This window comes from Macadamia integrifolia, unplaced genomic scaffold (assembly GCF_013358625.1).
Source record: "Macadamia integrifolia cultivar HAES 741 unplaced genomic scaffold, SCU_Mint_v3 scaffold1080, whole genome shotgun sequence".
NCBI classification, from domain to species: Eukaryota; Viridiplantae; Streptophyta; class Magnoliopsida; order Proteales; family Proteaceae; genus Macadamia; species Macadamia integrifolia.
This window is the reverse complement of record NW_024868078.1, coordinates 157,029-174,938: the sequence shown is the minus strand read 5'-3', so window position 1 is coordinate 174,938 and position 17,910 is coordinate 157,029. Positions and strand designations below refer to the sequence as shown.

The window sequence follows — 17,910 nt, the reverse complement described above, 5'->3', positions numbered from 1 at the left end:
AGTGAGATGCATATGTTCGTTCCAGTGTAACCCAAGCAGCACGGGAAGCGGAGACGCCAATAATGTGTGGCATTGAGTGTGCTGTTAGACAAGAGATTATCCATGATAGGATAACTTGGTCTTAACGCCTCCAAGAGGTGTAGTCTGGATTGGAGATGTGTATTTATAATGTATAAATAATTACATTTTTGTTTTTGAAATTCAAAAATAAGAGAGACAACAGCTATTTACAATTTGAATTTATCTCAATAACTAAAATGAGAAATTAGAGGGAGAAATTAGAGGAGGACGTTTCATAGACTTAGTCAGCAGCTCTATCGGTTGGCTGATTAAAATTCAAGTTTGAATTTGAATTATGAACGGTGTCCTTAATAAGATCTAAAGCACCTATGGAGTAGGAGCGAGTTTTCCTACACCCCAGTCACCCTAACAGAAGAAGTGACAAAAGTGGGTTAACGAGTTTCCTCTTTCTGGTCTTTCTTCTTGAGATATTGGATGAACCCATCCATGTATGCTTGATGGAGCCCGTGATCACCAAAGATGGTCCTCATCTCCCTCGCTCTAACTCTCACCCCCTCACCTTCTTCATCCACCATGCTCTTCCTCAGGGCCTTGGTGATGCCTTTCCGATCGAACGACCTGTCTTCTCCCCTCTCTACTTCCACGGCCAAACCTTTCTCGACAAGCAGCCTATCGTTCAAGGCCTGGTCTATCACAATCGGCAGGACCACTAAGGTGTGACCGAATTGTCGGGTCTCTATTATGGACCCCAACCCGGAATGAAACAATGACCCGCCCACCGAAGGCTGGGCCAGAATTTCCATTTGAGAAGCCCAGCCCAAACACACTACACCTTGCCCCTTGTTGCGGGTTCTGAATTCCGGTGGCAATGCATCATCCTCGTCGACTGTCCACGTGGGCTTCCTTAAGGCCCACAGAAAGGGAAGCCCCGAAAGCTTAAGCTCATGGGCTATCTCATACACCTGATCTGTACTCAGCTTGCACTCGCTGCCAAACCCAACAAACACAACCGACTTTATTTCTGAGTAATATGTCCCGCTCCTGAACGAAAAGGGTAACTTCACTAACAGATGAAGAAGAGCTGTGATCCCATCTTTGTCACGAGCAAAGGCTAGATCACCACGGTAACGATCCATTTTCTCTAAAGCTAAACCTGATCCAATTTACACAAAATCGTGGAGTACTGCCGTTGGCCACATTAGCCACTGATGATAGCAATAATCCATTATCTCTTAAGCTAAACCTACTACCTGAGCTCGCAACCAAAAAAATGAAATCTCAAAGGATATTTTGAAGAATTGTAAAATCTAGGACGGTATTTGTGAGTTTATAGGAAAAAATGAATTATTTCATTTATTTGGTTATGAACCCAAGTAGTAGCAGGAAAGTTCTTGCAACCTGGGTAATAGCAGAAAAAACTTCTCATCACTACTACACAAATCATAAAATATTGTGGCATACTGCCATTAGCTATTGATGATAGCAACAATCCATTATCTCTATAGCTAAACCTGCTACCCAAGCTCACAATCAAAGAAATGAAATCTCGAAAGATATTTTGAAAATTCCTAAAATTTAAGATGGTATTTGTGAATTTAAAGGGAAAGTAAATTGCATGTTTCATTCATTTGGCTACGAGCCCAAGTAGTAACAGGAAAGTTCTTGCAACACAGGTAGTAGCAAAAGAAATTTTCCCATCGCTATTACACAAACCATAAAATATTGTGGAGTAGTGTCATTAGCTACTGTTGATAGCAATAATCCATTACATCTACAGCTAAACCTGCTGCCTGAGCTTCCAGCCAAAGAAATGAAATCTCCAAGGATATTTCGAAATTTTTTAAAATTTAGGAGGGTATTTATGAATCTAAAAGAAAAATGAATTATTTCATTTATTTGATTATGAGCCCAAATAGTAGGAGGAAAGTTCTCGCAACCTAAGTAGTAGCAAAAAAAATTTCCGATCCATCATTTCTTCTCAAGACGGGGTCAGCTTCTTCATCACTTGTATATCTTGTGGCTAGGAACTGGAACATTTTCTGTCTGTCGAAAAGCTGCTGCACAAAACAATGGTGTCTCTCCAATATTATTGCTGTCATAAACAAGGCTCTTCTCCTTCCGCACCATTAATATAGCAATCTCCGAAGCACCAATCCTGGCTGCTTCATGGAGTGCTGTGTTTCCATTCCAAATTTTCTCCCTTAGGCCATTGATAGGCATTGACAAGTTTAGTAACTCCTTTGCCGCTTTGGTGTGGCCATTTTGAACAAGAACATGAAAAATTGGGTCACCCTAAATATTGATGGACGAGGTTGGTCCTTTCTTGTAGAATTTCTTGAGAGTTTCCACCTCCCCATGAACAGCTGCTCTATAGGCATCTCCACAGCTAGGGTTGTTGGAATCAGAACAGCCTCCATGCTAAGGTGCAACTTAAGCTGAGGTGACGGTGTGAGTGTCACTAACACTACGGTGCAAGTTTTTGGGCTGGTTATTTAAGAGTGGTAGCTAGTGCCAATGGTGGCTCCCGGCCACTCCTTTTCTTGGAATCCGGATCAAGTTCATGTGCACGAGAACATGAAAAATTGTGCCAATTGTACATTCTTGATCCATAAATTTGGAATCTATTAAAAGAAGAGAAAGAAAATAATTTTTTTTGGATATCCAAGCCTTTGGTCCAACTAATTAATCCCATGGGTCTATACTGACCCCACAATCACATGGACCGAGTAATATCGAAGTTGAATGAAAAATATTTAATTTTCACCAAAAGCAATGAAGACTGAAGAGCACTAAAAATCCGGTGTGAATAATCGCAAGAAAATAAGAAGAGTCGAACTCAGAATCACAAAATTCCTTTCCTTGGGACCTACCTATAAAAAAAAAAAACATAAAAAATCACTTACTGAACTGGCAGGTTTTGTGGATTTCTCTCTTGAAAGACGAACAAAGCACTAATAATGCTTCAATATGACTCTTCTTAATCCTTAGGGGCACACTTAGATGGAACGGAGGGCCCAGTTTTTCTTCATAGAATCACGTTCCACATTCTACGCTTACTTCTTTTTCTCTATCAACAAAGAATCTGCTTCGTATTCCCGAATTTGTAATCTAGTCCAGCCTTGGTTGAATGAGCCGTTCATGGCTAGGACTTTATCTATTAAGTTATCTAGAAGTTTGCTTATATAAAAAACCACAAAAAAATCTCAAGATTGATTTCTAGATGGTTTCCATGGCAGGAAGACACCTGTATATTTTCAAAATCGTGCGATTCAGGGAAGGTTCACAGGTCAACGGATCATGCACTTTTAAAAGTTAAATAGGGAAAGAAAACCGAAAGGGATGGCTCATTGACCAATCGTCAGATAGGGGGTGAGGATAGATATTCATTTTTCGTGGTTTGGCATAGGGGTGCCAATCTTGAATCCGCACCGATAGATTTGACTGAGCTCGACTCATTTAAGGTTCCACTTGAATTGGTTTATTTATTAAACGTGTCAGGCCCTCTGTTAGTTAAAACGGAACGGCAAAAAAACATTGTTCGGTACGGGCATGTTTTAAACGGATCAAAACGTGAACGGGACGGTCAAATACGGTAAAAACGGGAAAAAATAAAAAACGGACGATACGTGTTTTAAACGTTTATATTTAAATAATACGGTGTCAAAAAAAGGGCAATATATAGACATAAATTGGCATAATAATTCTCTAAATACCTAGATAACAATAAAAAAAAAATAGCCCCGTTTTAAACGTTTCTATTTTAAAACGTTTATATTTTTCAAAATCCGTTTTTTTACTGTCAAAAAAACGGGACGGCGTTTAAAACGGCAAAAAAACTTTCAATAGCCCCGTTCCCGTTTTTTACCGAATTTCTGTGAAAAATTCGGCAAACGGCGTTTAAAACGGCAAAAAAACAGGACGCCGTTTTAAACGCGTTTTAAACGCGAATTAACTAACTAGGGTCAGGCCTAAGCGTTTATGGTGTAGGCTACTAGCCCATTGGGGGCCCGATCGTCCGACTCATTTAAGAAGCCTGCTTGAACCGAGCCATTTAGCCCGACCAACGTGACCCCTTTAAAACTGCCTAAATATATATTATACCACTAATAATACAAAACAATAGTAAAGACTTTGTAATAAAAAATCTATGATAGATGATGTTGAACACGGTATTACATCTAACTTTGTAATAAAAATAAATAGGGTCTTTTTAGATGTTTTAATATGGAGTGAATGAAGGGCAGATAATTCTTGTAGAGAACAATCACTTTGGCACTTGTCATAATCTCTTTTTTTAATAAGAAACAACCATGATCTTATATATGATTAGCTATTGAGAGTCTTTGGGTGGCCTTTTCTATGTTCAAATTGAAGATTTCTGGACATTTAATCCACTTAAAAAATGATTTTAGGGGGAGCTCATCTAGAGCCCATTTAGACTTAAGTAGGTCCGTGGCCCGTTTAAGTTAGCCTGATTAAAGCCCAACACTGACCGGCCTGATTGGAAATCATACCATGCCCCGCAAAGCTAGGCCCGTGTAAATAAACTGACGTTCACGGTGCAAGGGGACCCGACCCGACCGATTGGCACCCCTAATCTGCTGCACTAGACCATGGTATCAATTACCTGATTGGCGGATCAAAAAGTTACAAACTCTGTTAAAATCATTTTAGGTCTACCATAGCTCTTTTGTTTTCTTTAATTTGAATCCTGTAACCCCTCTGTATATTCCAATTCCTCTGTTGCATTATGGTTGAACACATAGATCTCCTAAGCAGGGGTCCAGCTTTATACAGATAGTGTGGCCTATACGAGAATAGGGTGCAAAACAGACCAGTTGGCCTGGGTTGAAGAAATGTTGAAATTTGACTCGGCCGAAGTCGGAACCAAATTGAGCCCAAAACAGGCCTGGGTTGGCAGCCCAACTTGGCTCGGCTAAGCCCCATTTTTGACACACTCAAGGGTGCCAGTCTTATTGCGTACCTAGCTAACCGGGTATGGTATGGCATGGTCATTTTCGGGTAGGGTTTGTACCTCTATTATATTCAAAGAGTGACCTGGCCAGGTGTATTAACCCAACGCTTGGAATTTGATGTGGTCATTTTTCATCTTCATAATAAGAATTTAGTAAGGATGTCAATTGGTTCGGTTTGGTTCAAGATACAAGATGTAAAAACGAAAATTGAATCGAATAAAAAATAGGAACATATTTTAGAAATCAAAACTGAATCGACTCGGTTTAATTTGGTTTTGGTTTCATATTAAGTTTAGGTCCTATTTTAGGTAATTGAGACAACTTTTTAAATCTTCACTAACAAAATAAACCCTTATTTGTTAGGTTCATGATTTACCAAACTTTTATCAAACATTAAAAAACAATAGATTTTATCATTCACATTGATTGAAATGGTAAAAAGAACATAATTTTATTCGGTTTGAAAATAAGTAATTCAGTTCGGTTTAACAGTTTTAATCATGAAACCATAACCAAACCAAACCGAGAGAAGGATTCCAGATTGGGCTTGCGCTCAGTTTGTTTGATGAAAACCTTTTCCGATAAATTTAATAATTAAGGTATAACAAGTGATAGACATATCATACTATTATACTATTATATAAGTGTTTGTACTCATGCTTCGTGAATAATCTTTTTTTGTATTATTTTACCCTTCTTGTTTATTTAAATACCTTACTTTTTTCATTATCACTTTTCTTCATTTTTCTTATTTATTTTCTTCTTTTTTTTTTTTTTTTTTTTTTTTTTTTTTTTTTTTATATCCTTTGTTCCTTTTATAATTATATAAATTTTTTTATTCATTTAAAAAATCACTTTCTTTATTAATGTCTGACGCCTCCACTCTCTCTTTCCTTTTTTCTCTACTCTCTCTCTCTCTCTCTCTCTCTCTCTAATATTTAGAAATAATATTAGTTTCTAAATATTTGTTTCTTTATTTGATTTAAATAAAAATAATATTAGTTTCTTTATTTGGTTCAAATAAAATCTGAAACTCTCACGCCCTTTAGTCTCTCTCTCTCTCTCTCTCTCTCTCTCTCCTACTTTCTCTTCCTTTTTAAACTATTTCCTCCTCTCTCTCCTTCTATCTTGCATTCTTGCCACAATCTATATCATATTTACATTAAAAAGAAACTCTATATCTTTCTATATTCTCTCTTTTTTCTTTTTTTAAGTGAAATATTTTCTTCCCAATCCATTTCCTAATTTCATTTAGTTTCTTTATCAGTAATAACTCTCCAATATTGGGGAATATACTGCTCAACCCATTGTTCAGTGGGAAAGAGAGAACTAAATCTGAAAAGATATTAGATGGGAAGTATTTTGTGGCAGTACTTCAAGACAAAGACTGGTATTGGAGAGCCTTTCTTCCTCAAGGAGAGGAAAGAGATCATCCGGCATGTAACCCATTTGATCCCAGAGGCATAAACCTTGAATGGCTCAAGTTCCCTAAGAGCCTCGTTGTGGTTGCAGGTTTAGACCTTGTTCAGGACAGGCAATTAGCTTATGTTGAAGGGCTCAAAGAGGCTGCTGGCCAAGACGTGAAGTTTCTATTCCTAGAGCGAGCCACAATTGGGTTCTACTAGTTGCCTAACAACAACTACTTCTAGACTGTCATGGATGAGAACAAGCAGTTTGTGCGTTCTAACTGCATATAGACTTACTTCAAACTATACGTAACAGAAGCTTTGACTTCAAACTACAGAGCAGCATCGATACATAACAGAAGCTTTGACATTTCATTTGGGTTTTTTCTTCTTTTTGATAGTGTGCAATGTGCAGTTTATTAGGTTTGTGTAGTATTGCTGCTCTTCTTACTAGGGTGTTCAATTGTGGTGGAGATAGTCAGTAGCCTCTGGGACTGGTTGTCTTTGGTTCAGTGATGGTTGGGTTCGATATGGAAGAACCTTCTTTCAGTGATTCAGCAAGCTATAGATTTTCTTGTTCACTATTATGTATGGCTTATGGGCCCAAATGCTCTGAAGCTTCAGATGAGTTGGTTTGTACTACTAATTGTAGGAGCCACCAATTTTAATCTTTACCCCTTCTAACATCCGACCTCAAAGGAGAAGGGAGAAATTAGAATGTGTGGATAACATTTGGTGGTTGATCAATTGGGGGCTCGGTGCTTGGCTAATGTTTTATGTAGATGGCTGATTTCAGGAAGATGGATGGAGAAACCATCCATTGGACTGTGAACTTGTATGTTATAGTTATACTGTGTTCTAGAATTATAAAATAAGAATGCTTCTTATTTCTCACTTGGTCTGTCTATTCTTCAGTTCTTCTTTGGTCTTTCTTTCTTTCTTTTTTTGGAAAACCTATTTGAGTTCTTGTAGAGGCATCATAGCTTGAACAAAAGTTGCAGATCTGTATTGGATCAAAGAGCACCTTTAAAGTAATATATTAAAATCATGCTCCCATTTAGGTCCCTTTTCCCCTATGATGCATGTGAAGTTAATTCATGGTTTTATACTTTCTATGAAATAATTAGTTGGAGAAATATTGCTAACTGATATATGATTTTCCACTTAATATTATTCTTTTTTTGTCATGTGCAAGTTTACTCTCTCGAATATGGTCCTGCGCATATTGTTTTGGAGGGGAATAAAAGGGTCTATCAAGATTATTCAAACAAGTACTAAAGATAGTGATCACTGTGGACTGGTTAAAGTATGCAAGTCATGTTTCTCTTTGGATAATCTTATACTTTTACTGAAAAAGCAATTGAGCTATCAACACTAGCAACTATAATTCATTCATTATTCTTGTTTGCTATGTGATGAACTCTCTGAAAAGAGAATATTGCGGTAGCTTTGGCTTTACAATGTTACCGAACCCAAGTTTTTTGCTACCTTACATAGTTACATATTATATTGGAGCTGAAATTCAATCATGTTGTGTGTGTGTTTTACCGTCCATGATTATTTGGATATTTTTAGGAGAAGAAAAAGAAAATTTGAATGTGTTTTTATTATTTATTATTGTTTAAAGGGTGAATAAGGCATTATTTTTGCTAAGGAATTCATATTAAAACCTAAGAGTATAATTTGTAATTAAAGCCAATCAATTAAATACAATTAAGATCAATATTTCCTTTCTAGGAGCTACGTCTAATTGGAGAAGCCCCACAATGTTTCTGGTACCAAGATCCAAATTATAAAATCAACAAGCCACCAGCTTTATCTTAGAAGTGGTTTATCGATCAACAATTTTAATACTTATCGTGCGTACTTGTGAGTTCATTGTAGTCTGATGATCCCAGTGCTACCATATAAGTTCTCTCCTGAAAAAAGAAAAATTAATGCAAGGAAAATATCTCAAAAATGAGCATACTTATCTAATCTGTACCTAATTTAAGAGAATATTTTTGTAGCTACAATGGGATACTTGTAAACTCTCTTGAAGCTATGTGTTTTTTCTTGTGATAATTATATTATTTTACTTCCTACTCTTATAGTTTACATCTGTTAATTGTGGACAATATTATTGCCTTTATTTTGTTTCAACATCATCATCATCTTTTTTTTTTCTTTTTTTTCTTTTTTTAATCATTATGGTTACTAATGATTTAAATCTCAGGATGTAGATAGTTTTAAACTACACCAATCTCAGGTTGACTTGGCTGTCTCGGCTAATCATGGTTAAGTTTGGAATAAACAGATGATACCTGGTGAGTCAATATTTGTGGTGGTTTGGGTATCACAACTTGGGATTAGGCTCCACTTGCTCTCTCTCTCTCTCTCTCTCTCTCTCTCTCTCTCTCTCTCTCTCTCTCTCTCTCTCTCTCTCTCTCACAAATAGAAATTAACTATTGATTTCTAAAAAGACAAAAAACAAAAAATATTGTAATTGTCTATCATTATTTGAGATTTAAAAATAATACATTTAATAATATTTTTAAATTATTAATTGCTTCAATGGATATCATATATGATTGAAATACATTTAGTTTCATGTAAACATATGTTCTCTCTCTCTCTCAAACACACACACATAAACACATAGCCACACATGCATTTGCACATGTCAATTTTACTAGTAATAAATATATATAGTACTCTCAAAATTCAAATATAGATCCCTTTCTAGCAGAAGAAATTAAAGCACATTTATGCATTTGTTTATATCTGTAACCAAACAGATACAATATGATCAGCTGATGAAGATGTATGTATATTTAATAGTAGTAATAAATCTTACAACATAATTCTTTAGCCTGATTGGTAATTAAATATTATTCATTTATCAGCAACAATAACAAAGCCTTATCCCAACTTAATGGAGTCGGCTACATGGATCCAAGAAAAGCCAAAGAGAGAAGAAAGAAAAGGCAATAAAGGAAACAGATTAGTAATCGCTAACGGAGTAGAACACAGCTAAAGCATGTCCGCTACCTGGATCCTAACCCTCCAATTAGCTCTATTTACTCTTATTCATTTATCGAAGAGTAAATATGCAAAATAACGTAAGACTGAGAAATATATATCCACATACATAAAAATAAACGAAATTATAGAAATTATAATGGCAGTGAATGCTAAGCACAATTGCACTTTCGTAACTTCTCCATTTGTTGAAAGTATGAGAGCTTGCACAAACGTTATAACTATGTAGATTGCAGAGCAAAGGAGGGTGATACCTGCAAAAAGGTATTTGAGTGGGAAGAGAAAGTAAAAATCATTCATATGAAAGCGAGAAAAGTAGGCAGATAAGGAGGCTGCAAGGGTACCAACAGAGAAACACTCATATAAGTAAGCTGGAATGACTGCAACACTGGCATCTTTGTACAATATGGAAGAATCCTATTGGGTAATGTGTTCTACGTCATTGGAAACAACTGAATAGTGCTTCTTGACTCCTGATATGGTCCCCCTTTCAGTTCCCATTTTGGTGGGGCTATTGGGAGGTTTGGCCGATAGCATCGGGTTGCCCCAGTGACCCCCCCCCCTTTTCCCTATGGTCTCCCCTCCCCCACCAATTGTAACTAATGTCACCCGACCTTCCACCACCCAAAATTTTCAAAATTCAAACACTGAGATCACCCTCCAAGAAAGGTAATCAAACAAAATCCATTGTTTTGCCAACTCAACAACCTAACCAATGTCACCATACAATATGTCTTTCCCCAACTGCAACCCCCTATATAAAACCTTTATGCCGGAGAAGGACCTTCAAGGATGAAGCCATGTAAGAGACAACGATTGGACCTTCAGGACAAAACCACACTTCCTAACATATGCGACCTCATTGCCGAAACCGATAACCCATCCAAAACCATTAACTTCATTATGGAGAGTTTCAAATGGAATGTTGTTACTGGAGATTGTGGCAAAGTGAACAATGAACCAAAACATTATGGACAAATTAATGATGAAAATGAAGAGGATTTGCCACAAGGTGGAGAGCCGAAGGACCCTGCAACGAACCGGGTAAGTATTATCAATATTTTCCATCCTTTCTCAAGTTATCTATCATGATTTTTTTTGTGTTTGTCTAAGCCTGATATGGTCCTGGTATAACCTTGAGAAGAAACATAGGAAGAGACAATTCCTCCCAAGGTATACTCTTACCTTCACCACTGCTTCTTTTCAAGTGCAATAATCATAGTTGAATCTTGCATTTGTGTTTTGGGCCGCCGGTTCTTGAGACCTTACCTCTGATAGAACTATCACTAGAAATAGGTAGCTTTGTGTGAATCTTGTGTGTATCTTCAGATATCTATACTTGTATATTCCCCAAACATTTACCCTTGCTTCTTGCCTGACTGTTGTTATCTGTTTACCAGTTATTTTTCTCAAGATGCATGTTTTAAGTTGGAATGTGAGAGGTCTAAAATCAGTGACTACTAGAGGTTGTCTACTTACACATGTCAAAACAATGAAACTAGACGTAATTTTCTTGTGTGAAACCAAGATTACAGACCATGGTAATTTCAAACTGCACCCATCCCTTAAGGAATATGATGGTTCTATGTATATAAATAGTACAGGGATAAGTGGGAAGAAAGAAGGTTTATGGCTTTTGGTGAAGAATGATATTTCTTTGAAATCATCCTTTGCAGGCAGTTGTTTTTTCACAATAACTTTAATCCTACTATGAACATGCCTTTCTGCTAGGCCCTAATCTTTTTGTATGCTCCCCCCCAACCAAACCTTAGAGCGGAATTTTGGCCCCAGCTGAGTGACCATCTCACCACTCTCAATCTCCCGTTTGTTATTTTGGGTGATTTCAATGAAATCACCTCCCAAGACCAAAAATTCGGAGGCAACCCTTTTAAAACCACCACATCAATCTCTTTGTTGGAGAACCTACTCTCTCTCCATAACCTCCAAATGTTCAGACCCCAAGGTAACCCTTATGCATGGTCAAATAAGCAAAGACCTCCCACCCTCATAAAAGAATGCCTTGATCGGGTTTATGCAAACCTGGAATGGGTTACCCATTGTCCAAACTCATCAATTGCAAAATTGGCTTCTGTTTGGTCTGACCATAACCCTATAGTTTTTAAGACAGCGGGACCAATTACAAAATATAGAAAGCTTTTCCATTATCAACATGAATGGATGCCCAACCAGAGTATTTCTCTTATTGTTTTGAGAAATGAAAAGCACTGGGAAATGTCTCACTTATAGGGAAGCTTGCATCACTAAGCAGGAATTTATCCAAGTGGAATTGGAACACCTTTGGCCATATTGACAATTTGAAATTCAATTATTTATCCAAATTCTTTCTACTGGAAAATAAGGATTTTTTGTGCTTTCCTGACACTATCCAAAATGGATTGGATCCAGAGTAGGGTAAGCTAGATCTTAGATGCGGAGGAAAGATATTGGCACCAAAAGTCAAGGCACTTGTACATCACGGATGGAGATAGAGATACTAAATTCTATCATTCCATCACCAAGGTAAACCTTCACAGAAGAAAATTTGATTTTATTGTTAATAACTGAGGTGAAAAATTGACTGCCCCGGTGGATATACCTGCTGAATTTGCCACATTTCTTTCATAGTTATTTACCACTTCTAACCCACTGGACCCGTCTTTCATTGAATGCCTATTTTCCCCTGTGGAGGCAAACATCATTCCCCTGATCACCTCACCACCACATCTATGGAAATTAGAAATATTGTCTTTGTCATCGGACCTTTCAAAGCTCCGGGATCTGATGGATTTTAGGGCATATTTTTCAAAAGTGTTGGGATTTCTTAGGGGATGATATATGCAAATTCGTGTTATATTTCTTTCAATCCACCAGGTTGCCACCCTTTTCAAACCACACACTCATATGTTTGATTGCAAAAAAAGACAATGCCCAATCTGTAGGGGACTTCAGACCTATTAGCTTATGCAATGTTGCATATAAGATCATTGCAAAATTGTTGGCCAAAAGACTAAAACCACATCTGAGTCAAATTATCTCCCCCTACCAAGTTGCCTTCGTACCTGGAAGACAAATCACTAATAATATCATTCTTGCTCAAGGAATTTTTGATTTCTTGAAAAAGAAAGAAGGTAAGATGGGTTTTGTGGCAATAAAATAAATGGTTCTGGTTTCAATCATTTCTTTGCCTCTAGAGGAATCCAACAAGGATGCCCTCTAAGCCCATTTCTGTTTATAATTGTGATGGAAGCCCTATCCAGATTATTGGCTACATTCAGGGATCTTACCTCTTCAAATGAATCAAGATTGCCAGGTATGCCCCCGAAATCACTCATTTGTTCTTGCAGATGATAGTTTTATCTTTTGTAGAGCCACCCATGATGACTTGGCTACCATCAAATGAGTTTTGGATTTATTCTTAGATATTTCTGGGCTCACCATCAACTTTGAAAAAAGTGGCTTAGCTTACTCTAACATTGATGCCCCTACCAAAAAACAATTAAGTAATATCATTGGAATTAAGGAAATGGACAACAAGTCAATTTACCTGGGGACCAATCTCTTCCACCAGAGGGCCAAAACCCTATCTTTTTCTAGACTATTAGAAAGAGTCAGGGATAAACTTAGTCTATGGAAGTCTAATATGTTGTCCTTTGCTGGAAGAGGTGTACTGCTACAATCCACCTTGGCTTTAGTACCCTCATACATCATGATCTGCTTCGCAGTTCCCAAAACCATATGCAAGAAGCTCGACTCCATTTACCTACACCTCTGGAATGGAGATCAAATTAATAAGAATAAATGCCACCTTATTAGATGGAAAACCATTTGCCAACCCAAGACTAAAGGCGGATTAGGAATAAGAGACTCAAAAACCCACAACCTAGCCCTTCTCCTCAAATTAGGGTGGAGATTAATAACCAATGAAAACAGTATTTGGGCCAAGTCTTTCAATGCTAGGTATTTTCACAACAAATCCATTTTTGACAAAAAAACTTTGAAAGCCCCTGGATCTTATTGCTGGAACAGTATCTGTAAGATCATTCCTTGACTGAAAAAAGTTGTTATCAGACAAATAGGAAATGGAGTCAAAACTGCCTTTTGGGACAATCCATGAATCAAGAAAGACACCCAAGCTCTTGACTTGGCAAGTCTCAAAGTCACAAGCCCTCGTATTATTACTGTTAGTGACACCGTATCTGAAAGGCAGTGGAACCTGGAGTTGCTGAATTCGATACTGCCAACTCATTTTATGGATATTATCAACTTGATCCCATTGACCCAGCAGTCAGATCAATGGAGGTGTCTTCTAACAAAGGATGGGTCCTTCAGGACAAACTAGGCCGCTACTTTTCTGAATGACAACACTCTGACCAATAACCCCCCACATAGGTGCATGTGCACGGTGCACCCGACCATGCACAATTTGGTGGCGGTTTTTCTGGAAATTCAAAATCCACCCCAAATTTAAATTATTCTTATGGAGAACCATTAACAATGGTTTACCTACTAAGGATATAATATCCAAATGGCGGGAAGTGGATCCGACCTGTGGGGGATGCAATAACAGTAGAGAGATTGTTTTCCATGTCTTATTTGAGTGTGAATTTGCCAAACGGGTCTAGGCCGTCGGACCTTTAGGTTTCAAACCGGAACTCACTCCAGCCACAAATGTGAACAACATGATAATGTATTGTTTCAACTCTGGTCTAATACCTAAAAAAGACCGAATATGGTTCTTCACTATATTTATGTCCACCACTTACTTTATTTGGGAACATAGGAACAAAATCGAATTTAGCAGGGAAAATCCTGATCTAGATCAAACCATCAAAAAGATTGAGTTCTGGATCGCCTTTGGGATGACAAATCTTGAAACAGTACCACAATCTGATTGGGGGCAATCTAATATCACACTAAGCCCACACAATAACACAAATACAATCATCATCACCAGTGTAAAGGACATAAAGGGGAAAACATCTACATGGGCAATAGGATTTATATCTTATGAGAAATGCATATTAATGGAAGCTAATTTTTGCATGATAGGAAAAGATGGTGAGGCCGAGGCAATAGGCTTAATGCAAGGATTAATCAAGGCACAAGCATGGCAAATGGAAACAGAACAAGTATGGAGCGATGCAAAGGAAATTGGGTGGCTACTTTCAAACAATCAGGACATGTTACTCAACCTTTTGCCTAGAACCTTAGTAGCAATATGTAATGAATTAGACCAACTCCCTACTTGCCCTAATTTTTGTTTAATTACTAATATTAGCTATATGGACACCCTTAAAACTCTTACTCGAGAAGCATTAGCCAAAAAACAATATCAGTCTATAGTGATGTAGTACTCTCTTTTAATAATATATTTTCTTGTTCAATCAAAAAAAAAATATTAAATAGGGAGTTTGATCAAGGAATTTTAGCTATGATTTGAGATTTTTTTTTTTTTTCAGACTATTTCATTGTGATTGTATCTGCATCTGTATGCCCATTTGTTTCCTACAATTACTTTTGGGAGAGGGATAGACATGCTAGTGACTTACTAAATTTTACATATTAGCGGGAGTTTAGCCGTGGAATTTGGCAGCTTAGACTAAACCGTAGGATGGAAGAGAAAGGATCAAAATTTCCAATTCATTTGGCACATCTCTCTCGTGGTTGCAACCCTCACCCACATCAAGGTTTGAAGAAAAGGGATTTATTCCTGCCCATCTACTCCTCCCGTCTCTCTCTCCATCCCCTCTCTCCCCATCTTTCTCTCTAGCCACCTTTAGCTTTCCCCGTCCTCCGTCTTCCCGCAACAGACTTGTGCTTATGGAGGTTCGGCATTGACAACACCTCCGCATTGAACATGTATTATGTTGTATTTGGTTTCACTGATCTTTCCAAGAATCTGAAGAGAAAGATAATAAAGCGACAGACCCTACTTTAACTTATTGAATAAATCTCTTCTGTCTCTTCCTAATGAAACAGATTCAATTTTCCTTATTGAAGATTGAATTAAAAATAAATTTTGGGATCACCACTGAAGGGGAAAGACCCCCTATTTAGTTCTGTTTACTGGATTACTTTGGCAAACTGGGGAGGGAAAGCATGAAAACAGGTGATTTTGTCATTGTAGAGATGTCATCCCACCAGCCCAAAATCCCCATAGTCATAACCATTTGCAATCACCTCTGAAGGGAAAGACGGTTGATACATTTTGGGTTCCACCGCTACAACGGTTCCCGTCTCTCTCTAACTCTCTCACATACGCACAGCCCTGGAACCCAAGTTTAAAAGGGAACAAAAACAACTTCAGGGAATGCTTCGTCCTCAACTTCTTCTTTTATCTTTTTTGTACAGTCTGACCATAGATGGAGAGAAAGGAGAGAGGAGAGAAAGAGGGGAATAGGGTATTGTGCAACGGCAGTAGAGGATGTACATGTAATGATAGCTACAACGAATGGCAAAGATTCAAACTATTGTATCCGACAGTTATTAAACGCTAACATGCCCAGCTTTTTTTTCTTTTTTTTTTTTTTTTCTTTTATTTTAATACAAATCTGATCTTTTAATGAATGGCAAAGATTCAAACTATTTTTCCTTTTTTATTTTTCTTGGGAAGTTATCTATTTCTATATGCAAATATCATTTGTAAATTTGAAATAGAACATAATTTTCTCAATTAAAAGAGAAAATTGCAACGCCACCCCCTGAACTTTGATCATTATTCATTGCTACCCCCTGGATTTTTCGAAACACCAAAGACACTCTCTAAAAATTCAAATAATTTCAAATCAGTCCCTGCCTTTAGCAAACCCTGTTAAGTGATAGAATGTCTGTTAGTTTTTTTCTTTTCAAAATACCTAAATCACCCCCTATATGGTGTGAGTAGACAATATTACCCTCCCTTGCCTTCTTATAAACTCACACTCATATCACACTCATATGAACTAAATCCCCAAACAGAGAAGAGAAACTTGCAATTATCGTGAGCATCGTTCCCCTCTGGTGTATGATCGTGAGCACCTCTCCCCTCCATCGTGCGATCGTTCAATCCTCATGAACGTCTCTGTTTCACAAAACCGAGAAGAAACAAGGACTCTACAACCATCACCACCGCCAAGACCTTGCTGAAACCCTAAACCTAGTCAAGAGAGAGAGAGAGAGAGAGAGGAATGAATACAAGATGAAATATACATCTCTCAAAAGCCGGCCGAAAATATGTGATTTCCGTGATTCAAAGCTTGAAATCTTGAAACGAGGAGTAATTTTTTGGTTTCAAGGAGAAGGGAATGGGCGTTGATATTGGATTAATCGGATCGCGTGAAAGTGAGAAGTAGGGAGGAGAGAAGCTAGGAAGGAGAAGGAAAAAAAAAAAAGGTCACATTCCGATGTAGACCTTACTTGCATCTCATGATTATACCTTCATTTGCCTGTAAAGTTTAGGATCTTCCGCAGTATAAATTACTAGTACCAAAACACTTCTAAACAAAGACTACAATGGAGTATGAAAAGCCAAGAAAAAGAGAGAGAAAGAGAAAAAGAGATTTTTCCCTTTTGCTTTTTGTATCTCTACATGTAATGGTCGTCTTTGTCTCGATTCTTTCAGTCAAACTTAGAAATGCCCTTCACTATTTGGTTTGCATTGGTAATGTAGGTGTAAAAAACATTAAAAATTCTCATCTGCTATTCATTGCTCACAATCGCACCCAAAGGGGAGAGCGGTGCTCATAGTAGTTGCAGGTTTCTCTTCTCAGTTTAGGGATTTAGTTCATATGAGTGAGTTTAGAAGAAGGGTAAGGAAGGATAATATTGTCCACTCACACCATATGGGGTGTTTTAGGCATTTTGAAAAAAAAAAAAAAACTAACAAACATTTTATCACCTAACAGGTCTGGTAACTGCAGAGACTGATTTGAAATTGTTTGAATTTTTAGGGGGTGACCAATATAGATATCAATACTGGTTTGTGCATGGCCACTAGCAACATTTTCCCAAATAAAAAATGATGGCAACCTAAGGGGGTGTTTGGTTTATTAAGTCAAATGGTGTATGTATCAGATATGGATGTCAATCTTTTGATGGACATTCTTCTAAATTGTGTTTCTTGTTGAAAAATCGTTTGGTTGCCTTGAATCTGGTACATGTTTCTTGCCTGAAAACTGTTTAGTTACTCTAAATCTGTATAGTGATTCTTACTGTAAAACTGTTTGGTTATCCTAAATCTGTGTAGTGATTCTTACTGTAAAACTGTTTGGTTACCCTAATCATGTGTAGTGATTCTTCCTATTAAATTGTTTAGTTAAACATAAGAGTGGTGAAGTGAAAAACTATAACCTTTTTTATTATTTTTTATTTATTTCTAAAATTTATATTTTTAAATAATTTAAAAGTGATTTATCTTAAAAAAATATACGGTTTTTCCATTAAAAAAAAAAAATCACCCCACAATTTTGCATTGAAGCATAATTTGTAGTATGGCTCAAATTATGTAT

General features: G+C 37.2%; 1 protein-coding gene across 1 annotated transcript; it reads right to left on the bottom strand.

Moving 5' to 3' along the window:
* Positions 1–452: 452 nt before the first annotated feature.
* Positions 453–1,157, bottom strand: LOC122062644 (soyasaponin III rhamnosyltransferase-like). Its single transcript, XM_042626293.1, has one exon. It carries the CDS (start codon positions 1,155–1,157, stop codon positions 453–455), a length of 705 nt encoding a protein of 234 aa, XP_042482227.1.
* Between the last annotated feature and the right edge of the window lie 16,753 nt (positions 1,158–17,910).